The 15,965-nt window shown below is 38.5% G+C and overlaps 1 protein-coding gene across 1 annotated transcript; it reads left to right on the forward strand.

Moving 5' to 3' along the window:
• The first annotated feature begins 539 nt into the window (after positions 1-539).
• Positions 540-15,209, forward strand: LOC129354920 (CTD nuclear envelope phosphatase 1A). Its single transcript, XM_055024473.1, has 8 exons — positions 540-1,199; positions 6,828-6,894; positions 9,822-9,940; positions 10,036-10,107; positions 10,288-10,404; positions 10,492-10,603; positions 12,859-12,943; positions 13,972-15,209. The coding sequence occupies exons 1-8, from the start codon at positions 1,089-1,091 to the stop codon at positions 14,030-14,032; spliced, it is 744 nt and encodes a 247-aa protein (XP_054880448.1). The 5' UTR covers positions 540-1,088; the 3' UTR covers positions 14,033-15,209.
• The last annotated feature ends 756 nt before the right edge of the window (positions 15,210-15,965 follow it).

The raw sequence follows: 15,965 nt of genomic DNA on the forward strand, positions 1-15,965 counted from the left end.
ACAAATGCCATTTAATTGAAATAACTTGTATAAATGCTTTATATGACAATTAAACATTTTTTTAATAAACCAATATAAAGCCAAAGAACGCATATAAAAAGGAAATCAATTTAGGATCATGTTCAATTGATAGGTTTTATTAATTACAGTTACCAAAAAACCATAAGTAGTTTAAATTTTTCAAAAACACAAAATATTTTTGAAAGACGGCGAGCTCAATTCCCTGCTGAATATTTTTAGTAAAGGCCAATGTAAAACACGACACTGAGGCAGCTTTTAATATTTTGTGGGTCAACTAAACGAGGCTACTCTCGGTGTCAAGTACATTTTCAGCGACGTCACTTTTACTAAATTCTCTGTTGTGTTTAAGTCTGCTCTTATTCCGCTGACACAAGAAAGGTAAGGTGTTAAATAAATCAGGTTAATCTTTGGTTCAATTTTATGGTTCGACGCACTCGCTCGTCCACGTCCGTATGTTTTCTTTCCACGTGGACGCGATGCGCGTCGCCGCGCCCAGCTCCTCACGGAAGTGACGGCAAGGCGGCGATGGCGGCTCGCAGCTTCATTCCGGACTACCAGTGGACTACAAACTGATTTTAAGCCCACCGGCTTGACTTCGGGGGAACTTTTACTCAAGCGCCTCTCTTCGGATGCCGCGCAGAGCGAAGCCGCGTCGTACCGGTGCATGTCAGCGAGCGGCTTCACGGCTTTTTGGGGGTATTTTTGTCCTCGGTTTCAAGGTGGTCACCCCGTCGAGCTAGCGGTAGCTTCTCGGCTATCAGCTAACGGTGGTTTGTGCGGTGGTTCATACAGCAGCAGCAGGCGACGTGAGGCGGCTTCTCTCCCTTTCACCGCGGCTATGTGCTGCTGTCATAATGCTCCGTCTGTAAAGCTTGCCGTGCCACAAGTGTGAAGAAGAGCCCGGCCTCTTGTCAGTAGGAGCTGCTGGTTTAAGCGGATCTTTCCCTGCCTGAGCAGCACGTTAAAAGTCGCCTCTGTGTTTGCAAGAGCAACTTCGCCAAACCGGCGTGCTTTAATATTCCTTTTGAGACTTGAAGCAGACCCGCTGTGGGGGTCGTCGGGAGCTCATGAACATGCTGAAAACCCGGCAGTGTCTACTCGGCATCCGCACTTTCCTCGGCGTCACGTCTAGAATATGGGGCTTCATCATGTACATCCTCAGGAAGCACCTCCGAACGGTGAGCACAGCTTTGGAAAGAGACTGTAGGTCTGAGAAACACTGAAACACTTCCTCCTGGGTCGTACTTACCAATATTTACACCCTCATAAGACTTGTTCTGTCCTATAGTCGAAAATCATTTTTACCACTTTATATTTACTTTATAAGGTAATTATTATTTTTTTTGCACAGAGATCACTCTGGGTGTTTCCGAGTGAAGAGGTGTAAACATATTTTACAACCTGGAAGTTATGTAAGATGTCACACAGGATGCCAAAGTGTACAAAGCCCTTTCAGCTGCATGTTGATTTACAGCTGCACTTACCTTTCATTACCTACAGCAAAGAGGGAGCATTTGACAGTAATTTCAAGTTTTTGTTCGCAATGCTTAAAAAAAACAAAAACATCAAATAGGATTATTATACTGCTTTACCTGTATGTTAGCTGCTCATTGCAGAGTCAAATGTTTACAATAGGTAGGGAGGGCTTAGATCGGCTGTTAAGAGTCACAAGTTAAATGCAAAAGTGAAATAAACAAATCTCAATTTGGACATATGTGTTGCTGTTTTCAGAAGCAGAGAGTCTATAAAAAAGGAAACACAACAAATGCCTCACAATTACATAATAATAGTTGTGTTTATTTTGTTGCAAATCATCCGTTTTAAGCTATGATCATCATCAGATTTGATGTTCCTTTCAAACAACAAACTTTTGGTCATTTTTCCCCCTAAAAATGGTTCTGGTTATTTATCTGTTGGCTAGACACAGAAAATTCAGAAAATTTGACTATTAATAAATGCAGGAATTTAGGAAAAGTGTTAATGCTCACTTAGTCCAGCCACCGACTAAATATCTAGGATCTACGACAGGACCCTTTGAGAGAAAATACGTTTATTTCCCTTTAAGGGTAACAATAACATTTTTACCTCTATTTAAAATGACCTAAAATTATCAGGGAGTTGTTGCACATTAATCCTTTAGTTAATCATAACACTGATTAGCTCATTGTTTTTTCATCTTTGCATCATCGACTGATTCGCCCAACTGAAGTGCAAAGTCACAAACGCCTCGCGAAAACAAATGTTTGACTTTAAGAAAGTTTCAGCTTTGCCTCCGATTTCTTCCAAAAATAAATAAACATGACGTATGAAATAATATAAGCCACCTGCTTGGTAACTTAGATGTTACTCTCAGGTGTTGCCGAAACGTGAGAGGACTTCAGCTGGAGCAGGGAGCGTATCGAGCCCAACAAAGCCTGGAGGTGCGTCCTGCATGTCGTAATCGTCTCGCTGCAGTTCATTGTGAAGCAGCAACACTTTCAGGGTGAGAGTGAGGAGTTGAGTCCACGCTCCAGCTGAACTGAGAGGGATTATGTCAGCACAGAGAGCGCACTGTTCTCCCCCTTCTGTTTCCTCTCATTTTAACTCGCAGTTTAGCTCTGTTATTTACAGCCTGCGTTCCAGAGGAAAACCGTCCACATCCAGGACACTTTAGGCAGTTAATGAAGCATATTTGCCTGGAGGATTTAAGTGAATATAAAATGTTTAAAAACTTGGGTTTTTTTTGTTTAGTTTTTTTTAACTCCTTCAATTTGTGAATGTGGACCTGATCTGAACATTTCTAATCCAACTCGCACTACTCCACTGTCAACAAATGATGAGATGATTGTTTACTAGTCTTATACACGTCAGTGTTACATAACGGCTTCGATTATTATCTTGCAGGATTACAGGTGTGCAGCCAAATATGGCAACAATTCCAAAACAGTGGGCTAACCCTGGCAAAACTCTGAACTTTAAACTCATTTTAATGAAGTAGCGTCCTCATAATTTGGATAATTAATTGATAATAAAAATTCACCATGTTTATGTCCTCTCATTTTTATTTAAATCAAGAAATTAGATTTTTTTTTAAAGATATCAAGTCACTTTTGAAAGCAAATTCTTAATTTCTGGATGTCCCGATTAGTGTTATATAGTTTTTAAAGTATTTTGATACTACCACTTAAAATATCTTCCATGAGTATTACATAATTTGCAATAATATTGTGATTTTTCTCTCACTCAACAAAGACATTTGGGATCCTGCAGTATCTGTTTTCTTTGATAGTAATAGATTTACATATTAATTTAATATTTATGTGTGTTTTTTCGTATATATATATTGTTTCAACAAAGAGATAGCCAGGTTAAGAACGCTGCTGCAGAGCAGAACTTAGTCATTTGGTTTTGATTATATATCTGGCTCAACACATCCAGCTACAGATCACTTTTGTTCATCTTGTATTCGTGGCTTTGGTGATCATTCGGCTGTATTTAGCTATTGGTTACATATTTCAATTTGAGTCCAATGATTGTTTTTCTGGCAAAAAACTATAGAAAAAGTTTTTTTCCTGGCTTCATAAGCTTGACATTTTGTTCTGAACACTATAAAACTTAATAAGTAGTGTTTCAGCTGCTTTTTGTGTACTTTTTCCGGAACGCTGGAAATATCTAAACTGATGACCTGGGTAAAGTATGAAGAGCAACATGTTGCTTTTAAATTGGTGAAATGTGTGTGAACGCCCCGCTGGAGGTATGGCCGAGATAAATGCAGACTGAGCTTTATCAGAAATCAAGAACTGAGTTTTCTTTGAGATTCTTGATACCAATTATTTAAAATAGTGCAGAAAGGTACCCTAATGTCATACCTGCAGAATCAGTTTAGGATATCAATGAAATAACCACTTCCGTCACGACAGAAATGGGCAAATTGGTTGGAAAACACACTTTAGTTTAATTTTAGATTATAATTTTGTTGACAGTTATTGTAATAGATGTATTCTGGTTCCAGCTGCATGCAGAATCAGTAGATGACGTAAAGGTTGAGAATAAATAATCGCCTTAGGGGAGGGTGATACAGACTCAGTTTTATTATGATATTTTATGGTAACAATAAAAGTGATTATTTATTCCAAATTATTTTGAGTTCACCATGTGGGAGTGACAGTGTGACAAATCCCCATAAAATACTACTTTTAAAAAACATAACCATTTGTAATCCATGTCTTTAGGACGCCTGTTATAAAAAGAAGTCTGATTTGTATCACTAAAATGCATTCAGTAGCTGCTCTTTGTCATATTTTCAAATGAATTCATATTTATTGAGTCTTTTATTGCACAAACAGAAGAAAATGGTAAAGGCAACAATCCCAACAATACAGACGCAAGGTTTCCCCCAGAAAACCTGCTAAGCCTGGTAATTCAACCCGATGGAAAAGGAAAAATAAATAAATATATCATTCATCAGATATGAACACCCGTATTTATAACCAAAACAAACAACGGGCACCTGCAGTTGGCCAAAAACTTTCAAGTTTGACAAATAGGAAAGAAAACATTTCCATTTTTGGTAAAACTTTTGTGGACCCTCGTAGGGTGCATTTGATTTTCTTAAGCTTAAAGAAAAAACATCATCCCTTTAACCAAGAGGGATCTTCCCCTTCTTAAAACAATGACCCTGATTCATTTGTTGCCAAAAGATAATCTGAGCAAATGAATAACATTATTTTAGAACGGTGACAATATGTAAAGTTTTTAGGGGTTTTTGTTCTGTTGGTATGGGAATTCTCCTGGATCTGCAGGCTCCAGCTGGATTGTGCTAAAAGTGCAGAAAGATGTAGGTGAGGCTTCCCTGTTGCCTGCAGCCTGCACTCAGCAGCTGCAGGCTTCCCCCTCCTGAGTCAACTCTGCCAGGCAAACCCCCTCCACCCCTCCCGTCCTCCGCTCCGGTACCAAGCTGCTCACTCAGTCACCCGGCAAGTCGTCTTCTCTGTGAGAGCCCCCATGCTCCGCTGACGCTGGCCGACAGCTGAGGGGATAAAAATAGCCGTGTGAGGAAAAGAGCAGAGCCCCCTGGTGCAGGAGTGGCGCTCTGAAGGATCCTCGCTGGAGCCGAGCAGCAAAGCCACACAGGAAGGACAGAACATGCTCAATTACTGTATTGAGTTTTATTATCCTGCGCTGTTCTGCAGCCTCTGGATAAAAACACTGGGGGTTTGTTAAGATAACTCCTTTTAAGAACAAAAAGGCCATTCCTTTTTAAAAATAGTTTTAAAAAGCTGCTTTGCTGTAGCAGGCTTGCCTCCAGTTGGAGCTGGACTTGTTACTCTCTCTAAAGAGTGGGGAAAAATGGCTCCTTGTTGGAGTCTGTATCGATTTTAAAATTCTTTCTTCTTACCTTTATATTCCTGAATGACCTTCTCTCTTAATTGATCAGACTTATTGACTCTGAACAAAGAGTCCTGCTAACTGACCCCAGGTCACAGTGGGTGATGAAAGCCATTTCTTCATTTGAGCTCCCAGTTTTTTAAACTATTTTTGCTACTTTCTTAAGGAACTAGATCTGCAGAGTATATTAAATCACAATATTAGTGCATGCATGCAGTATTTCAATAGCAAATGAAAGTTTGGGTGCTATATTTGATTAGATAATACAACTGTCATGTATTCATGCTCTGCGCATCAGTGATGTTGTATAATTGGAAAGATGTACACTAAATGCCAGAGCCTGAGGTGTGACATAATGGCTCCCAACGCAAGTTGTCAGGAAAATGTATAAGTCATAAATATTTGGTATCAAAATTGAGTCCATATATCCCTTTAAAGAGGATCTTTTCGAAGGTAGCCCCAAGTATGTATATGTAGCTCTAACTTCCATCTGTTTGTAAAGGACATTGCATCATCAAAATGTGCAGTGATGCAATCACAAATAGTATTTGAATGCAATATTTGTTAGGGTATGATATTCTAAGTGCTGTGCATCAAATGTCAGCATGCAGGTAGTTATATGGTCTGTTGGTTCAACTCTGAATTCTCACCTCCGGTATATTTATAGTGGCCTAGATGGTAAAACTCAAAGGGATGGGAACATTGTGAGAGAGAAAAAGAAAGGTCAGAGTAATTTAGGTCAATCATAATCATCATGGCATCATTCAGCAATAGTTCTTTTTCATTTTTATATCCTGCAGCTCTAGCAGTAGCTTAATACCTGCTTTTGATGTCCTCTACAGTCCTCTTTTGCCACTTGAATGGTGTTTGGTCTTTGGTAACGTTTAACAAGATGGCAGCATAATGAGATGGCAGATCTGTGACCATTGCACAGTCCCTTCAGGTCATCTAGACTCCTGGGTCATCTCACCCCACAGGCTGTCTAGAAGATTTAGTTCTGTGAACTGAGGTGACCAGGTCAAAACCAGTTTTTGTGTTTTCCTTAGAGCTTTCGATCATTACCCTGTTAATGTGACGCTCACCTTTCTGTCAGGGGTCACCACATTTCCATCTAAAATGATTCAGAGTTCATTGAGCCATGGATTCTAACAAGATTCCCCAGGCTTTAGGTGGAGAAACGGTCACCCAGCATCACAGATCCTTCACTATGCTTCAACTATGGACCACAGATTGGTCTGTGTCCATAAGATCACTGGTCTGGTACAGTTTGCTTACAGTACGGTCCAATATAAAAGTCTTGAGTCTTCGGTTGATGCATTTATTATTTGTCTTAGTTACCTCACTGTGCCTCACTGTTTTCTACATTCTGTGCTGTTTCTTGTTCCTGGTGTTCCGCTCTGCTGAGACCTGACTCTCTCATTTGCCTGGTTCATTTTCAGATAATCCAGTATCAGACGGTGCGATACGACATTTTGCCCCTGTCGCCTATCTCCAGAAACAGACTCAGTGAGTACATGCTCATCTTCTTTCATTAATCCCTCTCTCTCTGCTAAATCATACCTGATGTCTGAAACCCTTCAGACGGCGGCATGTTTTGTGCTACTGTTTTGGTCTGGACTGACAATCACAACACATTTCTACTGTGGGAAGGTAGGAAGTTAAACCAGTTTGTCAAGAAGGAAGTGATTGTGCAGAAAGAAGTTCAGCAAACAATCTCCACTTCCTCACCTCAAGTTAGGGATGATCTCAACTTTATTTTAGATTGGAGTTTATTTCCTCTTCTTCAGATGCTTTGATGTATTTATCTTCATGTTCAGCATAGAAAGTGAAAATGACTCTACCTTCTTACCTCGCTGAAGCTCAAAGGGAAATATGTTAAGCGACTAGAATAATTTTGTTTACAGTACATAATCAGCATTCCTAAGAAAATATCTTTCTGTTGTTCAGCACTGAACGTACCGGCAGAGAAAACCTGAACTGCTTTTTCGTAAAAGCATGTAGTAGTTGTCACATTTTATTTTAATTGGACAAGATCCTCTATCTGACTGTAAATTACACTGAAACATGCTCAGCCACTTTACGACAACCTGCTGCTGTTCCACCATGTTTGAGATGAGGAAATGGAGATGGGATGCAAATGGAAGAGGTGGTAAAACTCAAAGGGATGGGAATATTGTGAGAGAGCAAATGTTCCCATCCAGTGTGATTGAAAGAGAGAGACCTTTCAATCACACTGGACCAAGAGGAAGGATTAGGTTTATGTTCAGCTTCTCTCTCACTGCTCCGACCTCTGCTGGAAATTCAGGTCCAGTCTGTGGAGAGAAGCAATGTTCGTAAGGGTCTTTCAATCGGCAGGTAGCATTGTTCTTAATTTCCTTTGTTTTATTAATTAAGGAATAAATACCGCATAATTTCTAATTGCAAACAACAAAGAAAAATTTGCTTTTGACCCTTCTGATCGTTAATACTTAATGTAAGTTTTAAGTAAGCTGCCAAGGTGAACGATCACAGATTCTTCCAGATATATTTTTCTAAATGTATTTTTTAGGTGGATTGAGCTTTTTTATTGATGGAAGTTAACAGATTTTTGTCATGTTTTGCTGCTTTTCTGAAGATGCACAATTATAACGAGATATTTAAGTACACTACATAAAAATAACTTCTTCTTTTTTCTCACTGTCATTCAATCGTACCAAACATTTCCTGTTTCAGATAAGTTGGGGTTGGAAAAATGACTTTGTCTTGAATAATGAGGACAATTAACTCTGAGTTTCCTTCCAGAAGCTTCTCATAATTATTTCTGGATTTATGGCCCATTCCTCCTGACAGAACTGGTGTTACAGGGCTGACTTGTTGCCACACATCTTTTTAAATCTTTTTTGAGCGATGGCCGAATGCTTCGGGTCATTGCCCATAAGGAAGACCCATTTGGGCCCGAGCTTTATCTTCCTTGCTAATGTCCTGAGATATTGTTTATCCTGGAATATAACAGTTTGAACAGATGATTGTGGCACCTCCAGGCATAAGGATGAACCTGACTTGTCGAGATCCACACTGCTCTTACTGAAAGTTTGATTTATTTAACAATGGCTACTCTTCCTGGGTCCACATCACAAAAAAAAAAAACATTTATGACAAAAACAGTTACACATACTTAATATTCTGAGCTAATATGTTAAATACTTTGTGTTTAAAGACAAAGTTTTTAGGTCTAAATCCTGACAGAGCAATTAATGTGTTTGGAAGATATTGGAATATTTAGAGCAATTTGCAAAACTGTAGCTTCACTGTGACATGTTGAATATAAGTACAAGATCCAGAAATAGCTGCACCACGTGACTCCATTTTCTTTTGAAAGAGGCCATTTATAAATGCTGAGCCTGAGAACTTCCTGAGGAGTTGTTTTTATAACATAGATTGACAAATGTCAATGGTTTTTGCAGTTAAATGTTTTAATTTTCTTTTTGTTGGCTCCATTTTTATGCACTGCTTTGTTCTACATTTCTTAGGACCAATGATAAAGATAAGTATTGAGAAAACTTGGTTATCTTTAGTAGCTGTTGGATTATCTTACACTAAACAGAAACATTTCCATACCTTAACATGAGAGGATTTACTTGAATAATAGGAATTATTTTCATTGGATCTCACTTACTGTCAGCCCTATGGACTTTTCCTATAAAATAAATTTAACTTCAGCATCTTTTTTTATTTTAACATTTCATGGTGTCTAGAAATGTTTAAGTTTGTATTCATGACTTCTTGGTTCTTATGCTGGTAGTTTTGATGTGACAAAATTCAAAGTAAAAGACAAAAGAGCATTTATGTTGACGTCAATCTTGGAATGTCAGGAAAGAAGAAAAGCTCCAATCACCTAAACCTGCCCAAAGCTATAATAAGAAAATCTCTAAAGCTTACAGTGTAAAATAATGCTGCTGCAGCAAAAAATAAACTGGTTTTGCGATATTTTTTTAACTCACCTTGGCAGCTTATGAAATATGGAGACTGAAGATCAGCTCTCTACATGCCAGATATGTGTGTGAATGAGATAAAGTGAAGGATCTCATAAATGTTTTATTTCAATTTATAATAATTTAACTGCAGATGTAAAAAATTTGTTCAGTATGAAAAATTATAGCTATCATTCAATAATCATAAAAAAGTTTTGTCTATGTTATGATGCCCTTTCTCTTCTTTTGCATTTTTTTGTATTTCCGTAATTTGGTTATTTAAGAACATAAAATACCACTGTCAGAAATGTTACAATAAAGCTCCAATAAGTGACTGTAAAAGTGAAACAAACTTAAAAACAATCTAAAACTGGTTTTATTGTTAATGCTTTATTTCCAGTTCTACATCAAAATTCCCAAGATTTCAAACAGTGACGTCATTTCTGTGTATCACATCGATCCTTTTTGTTCTGTAAATCCTAGATGCTGTAAAGCGGAAGATCCTGGTTCTGGATCTGGACGAGACGCTGATCCACTCTCACCATGACGGCGTCTTGCGGCCCACAGTGAGACCTGGCACACCGCCAGACTTTATCCTCAAAGTAATGGCCGAGAATCACACAAACACACACGACTGGGTCTGAATCCTGTTTTCTCTGACTGACCTGCCTCTGTGTGTGTTTACTCCTCCTCTCAGGTCGTCATAGACAAGCATCCAGTCAGATTCTTTGTACATAAAAGGCCACATGTTGACTTCTTTTTAGAAGTGGTGAGTTTCAGTCAACTTTACTGTAACCTTAGTGGTAGAAACCCACAAACATGCTCTGCCCTGCTCAGGTTTCCTTTCTGTTCCTCTTGTGGCTATAAGCTAATATTTGTTTTGTATGCGTGCCCCTGATGACTCCCAACTCATCCGCTGTTGTGTGCCCTGAACGATGTGTGTACACAGGTGAGCCAGTGGTATGAGCTGGTGGTTTTCACGGCCAGCATGGAGATCTACGGCTCAGCAGTTGCAGACAAGCTGGACAACAATAGGAACATCCTGAAACGCAGATACTACAGACAGGTACTGCTCAGCGGTGTGTGTGCATTAAATCAAACATTTGCGGCTTGTCACTCTTTCATTATGTCTTGTTTTCTCTCTCTCTCTCAGCATTGTACATTGGATCTAGGTAGTTATATTAAAGATCTGTCTGTAGTACATGATGACCTGTCCAGTATTGTTATCCTGGATAACTCGCCTGGTGCTTATCGAAGCCATCCAGGTAAGGCTTACTAAATAAAGCGTGGAGAAATAAATTCAGATGGATTTCAAATGTTTATTTTTATTGATCATATGTTTTGAGAACATTTGCAGAACGTCTCTGTTTTTAAACATAGAGATCATGTAAACATGATGACCTTATATCAAATAATGTAGATTAAAAGGATAAAAAATGGATTATGAGTTTCCTCAGCCAGTATTAACTCCATTATGTACATTATAAAACTGAACAGTCTCACCAATCACAGCATATTGGCCGCTCTTCTGCCTCACAATAACACGATACAAGTTTTAAATTATTTTAATCCTATTTTCATATGGTTTGTGTCTTTTGTTCCTATTAGTTCTTATTAGGGCCGAAACAATCAATTTAATGGGATTAATTTTTTTTTTCTTTTTTAATAATCGTCAACTAATTTAGTAATTGATTAATCGTTAACTAGATTTTGGACTTAAAAAAGGGGTTTTCTGAAAGAACAACACAGTCAGAGCAGTAATTGAACCAAAACTATCTGAAAACTGTATTAAGTTTTTTTGCGATAAACATTCTTTGTCTGTAAATTATGCATAGATTTAGCTTCAAATTCTGTAAGAAAAAAATAAAGTCAAAAATGATCCAATTCAGCGTCTTTTGCTAGCCTTTTCTTAAGATTCCGGTATATTTAGCCCAAACTGTTTGAAGAAAAGTCAGGCAGAATATTGGTGAATATAGTCAAACATGCTTGTTTTTTTAGTTGTAGTTTGTTTCCTTGAAACAAATAATAAAGCAAACATTGACAAAACGCTGCTATTGTATTTCAGGCAACAAAGTGGTTTTTTTTTATTTATAAAAGGAAATAAAGTGTTTTTCAAAACTATTATTTTGATATGTTAATGTGTTTCTAATATTTATAAAAGGCCTAAACAGTTAAAAATCTGCAGATTGTGCCAATTTTTTTTATCCATCATCAGAATAACCAATAACTGAAATAATTTTTAGTTGCTGATGCAGCAGAAGCCTCTGACTCTTTGTCTCAGGCTCAGACACTTAAGTTTCAAGAGGGGTTCTTAAAATATTCTTGCACAACCTTTTCAAATGGTTACCATCTGGAGCCAAGGTCACAATGTGGTTAAGCCTCTCATCTCTTGGTCACCTCTGCTGTTTAGCTTTGCATCACAGGTCTTTCTGTGAATCTTACTTAACACCACCGCTGATCCATGTTTGAGAACCACAAGCCTGAATCCGTTTTGCAGTCTCGCAGCGCCCGTCAGAGGCTGAAGAGAAAAAGGAAGCAGCCTGAGCTAAAACCCAAACAGAAGGAACAGCAGGACACACGGTGGAAAAATAAGCAGAAGCGGAGCTGGCTGGTTGTTGTAGCGTCCTCTGACTTGGTGATGTTGCAAACAAAACGTCACCTGAGTGATGAGGATGCGGTCTCCATGGTGATCTGAATTAGCTCCCTGTTTGCTTTTCTTTAACATTTTTCGAGGTTGAAACTTTGCAAATGGGCCTGTGTGAGATGGTATGATCAAAAATGTATGACCATAATTGTATTAATACACACAGAAACAACAAATTACAAAACTATCACTAAGAATATAAAAGTATTATGATAACCTGTTCTTAATGTAATCACAGTTTTCCAGTACTTTTTGATCAGTACATTAATATGAAGTAACAGTCTATAGATGTTGCCTTGTTAATTAGCTGGGCTGGTCGGCTGCTTTGAAAACATGTTGCTGATGCAGCTTCCTGCTGGCAAAGGAGGTAATGACTGAATCAGTCATCATGTCACAAGATTATGATGTATTAAAAAACAGAAATAATTCAATGGCTGAACTATAAGCTGGTTCAAGATTATTGATACTCAGGAAGTTTGTACATCAAATCTTGTTTCTTTAAACAACTATGAAATTGTCTCGATGAATTAATGTACCAATGTTGTTGAAATCAGCTTCAGCAGACAACATATTATATTAAGATTAATACATAATGCAGTATCAGTGCCACTGTTGGTTGAGCATGTCTCCTTTGATTTAACAATGTTTTGATCCTTTATAATTCAAGCAGATCTGTTTTAGCCTCAAACTGCAGGTAGTGATGAATAATTTGAGATGGGTAGTTGAGGCATTTTTTTAACATGCATTACAAACCTCATATTTTGTTAATTTCATTTGTGTCTGACTGAGTACTCAGTGGTGTGCCTGTTTTGAAATGATAAATCAAAACATGTCCTGTCCTCTGTCTCGACTGACTGGCTGCTTTCTGCCCTACAGACAATGCAATACCCATTAAGTCCTGGTTCAGCGACCCTAGTGACACAGCACTTCTAAACTTGCTGCCTATGCTGGATGCACTAAGGTAACAAAGTTCACCTGAAAGCTGACATTTTGAACTTGTGACTTGTGGAACCATCCCATTTTAATCCAGGTAATACAGATTGCATTTGAGACTGGGGAAAAAAACCAGAATGTGAATTTTTTGTACTGGTTTCATCAGGAGCCGAACTTTAAACCACGAGGGTTAGGATGTAAATCAATATTGCGGTCTTCCTAAAGTGACAGGAACGGCAAGGAGAGCATTATTCAAAGAGGCAGATGGAAAAGCTGGTCAAATCTGTCCTTTTATTGAAAAATTGGACCAAAGATTATTATTATTGCCAGGAAGCCACAACATGGTTATTTGAAACTTCACAACAAGCCAGAGAAGTGGGAAGATGGAGGTTTGTCTTAAAGGTAGCAACCATAAAATACAGTCAGCTGAATAGGCAGGATTTACATGGAAGTGAAGTCTTGCGGTGGAATAGCCCAGCTTTAAAATCGATGCCTTTCACCCAACATGACTAAGTTTGAGCTTTTTGCAAATGAGAATGAACAAAACGTTTAGACTCTCTAGGTGCAAAGCTGGTAGAGACAAACCTGCAGCTGTATTCACCCCAGTGAAAGGTAATTCTACAAAAAATGGAAATGGATGAAACCTTAGAACATTGGAAACTCTAGATTCATAAATATTATTATCTGTATAAATTAAAAAATTTGAGATGGAGGAAGAGGAGAGGTTGGAGTCGGGCTGGAGATAGTCGGGGTTAAGTCAAGTTTGTTTAGCACATTTCAGCAACCAGGCAGTTCAAAGTGCTATGCATAATAAAAATATCATATAGTCAGCAATTATAAAACAAACAAACATTAAATTCTGTCAAATGCCATCATCAAGGAATCAAATATGTTGATCGGTGCTTGACTTACTACTAATCAAAGGTGCATTAGCATTCATAAATCCTTCAGCTAATATTTGTCCCAGTTAATATTTTCTCTAAAACATTAGAATGTCTCTTAGACCTCCATTGTAATCTCTTGCCCATGTCACTCCCGTCTCTCCGTTTGTCGCAGGTTCACCGCTGACGTTCGTTCCGTCCTCAGTCGAAACCTCCACCAGCACCGGCTCTGGTGATTGGCCGAGTGGAGAAGCGTGCTGCTTGTCAAGCAGCCTCTTCTCCGCCGGTCTCCATCCTGCCCTCTTTTCCCTCTCTGACGACCCACCAGTCCTCCCGGACGTATCCTGGAGGAGATGGGAGAGGCTGGGGTGAGCGCCTAACTGGGGATGAACAGTACGGGATCACCAGAACCCAAGAACTACTGGGGAGGGAGAGGGAGCCGGCTGGTTCTTTTTTTTCTTTGTTGTTTTTTTTTCCTTCTTAAATCTTTTTATTTTTCTTTTCTAAAACAAAATGGAGCCTCTCTGCCTTATAGCTCCTGATACTGACTGTATGAGTACGGAGGGAAGCTGTGTAAGTGAGTTGGAGCTTGTTAGTCCTTTTTAAACTTTTTTGAAAGACCCCTGGGGATAAAGAAGCGGATCAGCAAAGCAACAAAGACGATTCTGTGTCATTATTTCTTCCTCTCCTCTGCCGCCATCATCATTGCACTTCAGCAGCCACCTCATCTTACCTTCTCGGTGCAAATCAAGGAGGTAGCACAGAAAAATAAACCTTTCGTTGTTGCTTTTTCTTTAGACCAACATTATCCACAGATATTGATTCATGTATTTCTAAGGTACTATTTTCGTCTGCCCAACAAGAATGGATTCACTGATATATTGTAATTTGCTGGAGTTTGCTTGACATACAACATCTGCAGGCCTTTTATTGTTTTTTTTTCTGGACAGATCTTTTCTTCCCACTTCCTGTCAGGATCATCACTCTTTGCCCCCAAGCTCCTCTTGGGACTCGGTGAAATAAGACTTGAACATCGTGAGAAAAACAAATGGCTTGTTAATGACATGTTGACTGCCGTGCCGCTTTTCCATATCTGATTGTTTTCTGCCTCCATGATATATGATCAGAATGAATTCTCCATAAAAGACGTTTTGCTCTCATTTAATGCCATTCTGGATTTACTCCTAATAGGAAATTGCACTTAACACCCTTCATTTTTTTGTTGTTGCAGATTATTTCTGTTTTACAACCTTCCCTGTTCTGTTTCCACCCCAGATTGTATGGGTTCAGCTGTAAGACCCTCCATTTTAAAAATGCCTTCTGAACAATGTCAGTTTCGTCAAAGCTCACAGCGGCTTCCTATCGGCTCTGTCTTCATGTCTGTGTTACTAATAAAACACTCGTCAGTATCAACCTGCTAATTATGCAGCTTCATTCCTTTTCACAATAATGCAGCATAATGGCTTCGTATTTTATTCTCAAGTAATTGCTTCCGCTCTTTGGGGGGGGGGTCTGTAATTTAGTTTGGATGATCTGCTGCCACCGTGTGGCCTGAAAGGAGAACTACACTGGTGTTACTCAGACTCTCCTGTTCAGGATGGCTGAAAAAGGAACAAACTTTATCTCATGTGTTTTGAATTACAGGTCTGACATGAGAGAAAAAAAGCTTGCTAGTTGTGATCCAGAGTTTCAAATCAAAGTACACAACGGTTATCGTTTTTGTTTCAAACTTTGGTTCCTAGGGTTGGGGCCTTCACTTTAGAAATTAGAATTTAACACTTTTGGAAAAGGTTTGGAAAAGAATGTAATTTGATGGAGGTTTTTTGTTTTGTTGGTTTTTGTTTTTCAGCATGACAACAACACAAAACATCAGCAAACCCACAAAGACTGACTGAGAATGGAGAAATTCAAAGAAATTGGGTACTAGACTATTTTGCACCATAGTTTTAAACTGGATCTTGTGGTTTAGATTCTCTCCCCCAATCGTTATACAATCATTTTTACAAATTTGATCACTAATTTTGTTCTAAAAACAAAAGTATCTTTACAAATTTTGAAAAGCTTTGTGTTGAGAGATTTGTAAAGAAGACTTTAAATGGAACTTTCATAATTAAGTATAATATTAAATTACAAACCAGTCTTATTTTTAGATTTAAAGAAGAGTTACAT

Source organism: Poeciliopsis prolifica, unplaced genomic scaffold (assembly GCF_027474105.1).
Source record: "Poeciliopsis prolifica strain line A6 unplaced genomic scaffold, Auburn_PproV2 SCAFFOLD120, whole genome shotgun sequence".
NCBI classification, from domain to species: domain Eukaryota; kingdom Metazoa; phylum Chordata; class Actinopteri; order Cyprinodontiformes; family Poeciliidae; genus Poeciliopsis; species Poeciliopsis prolifica.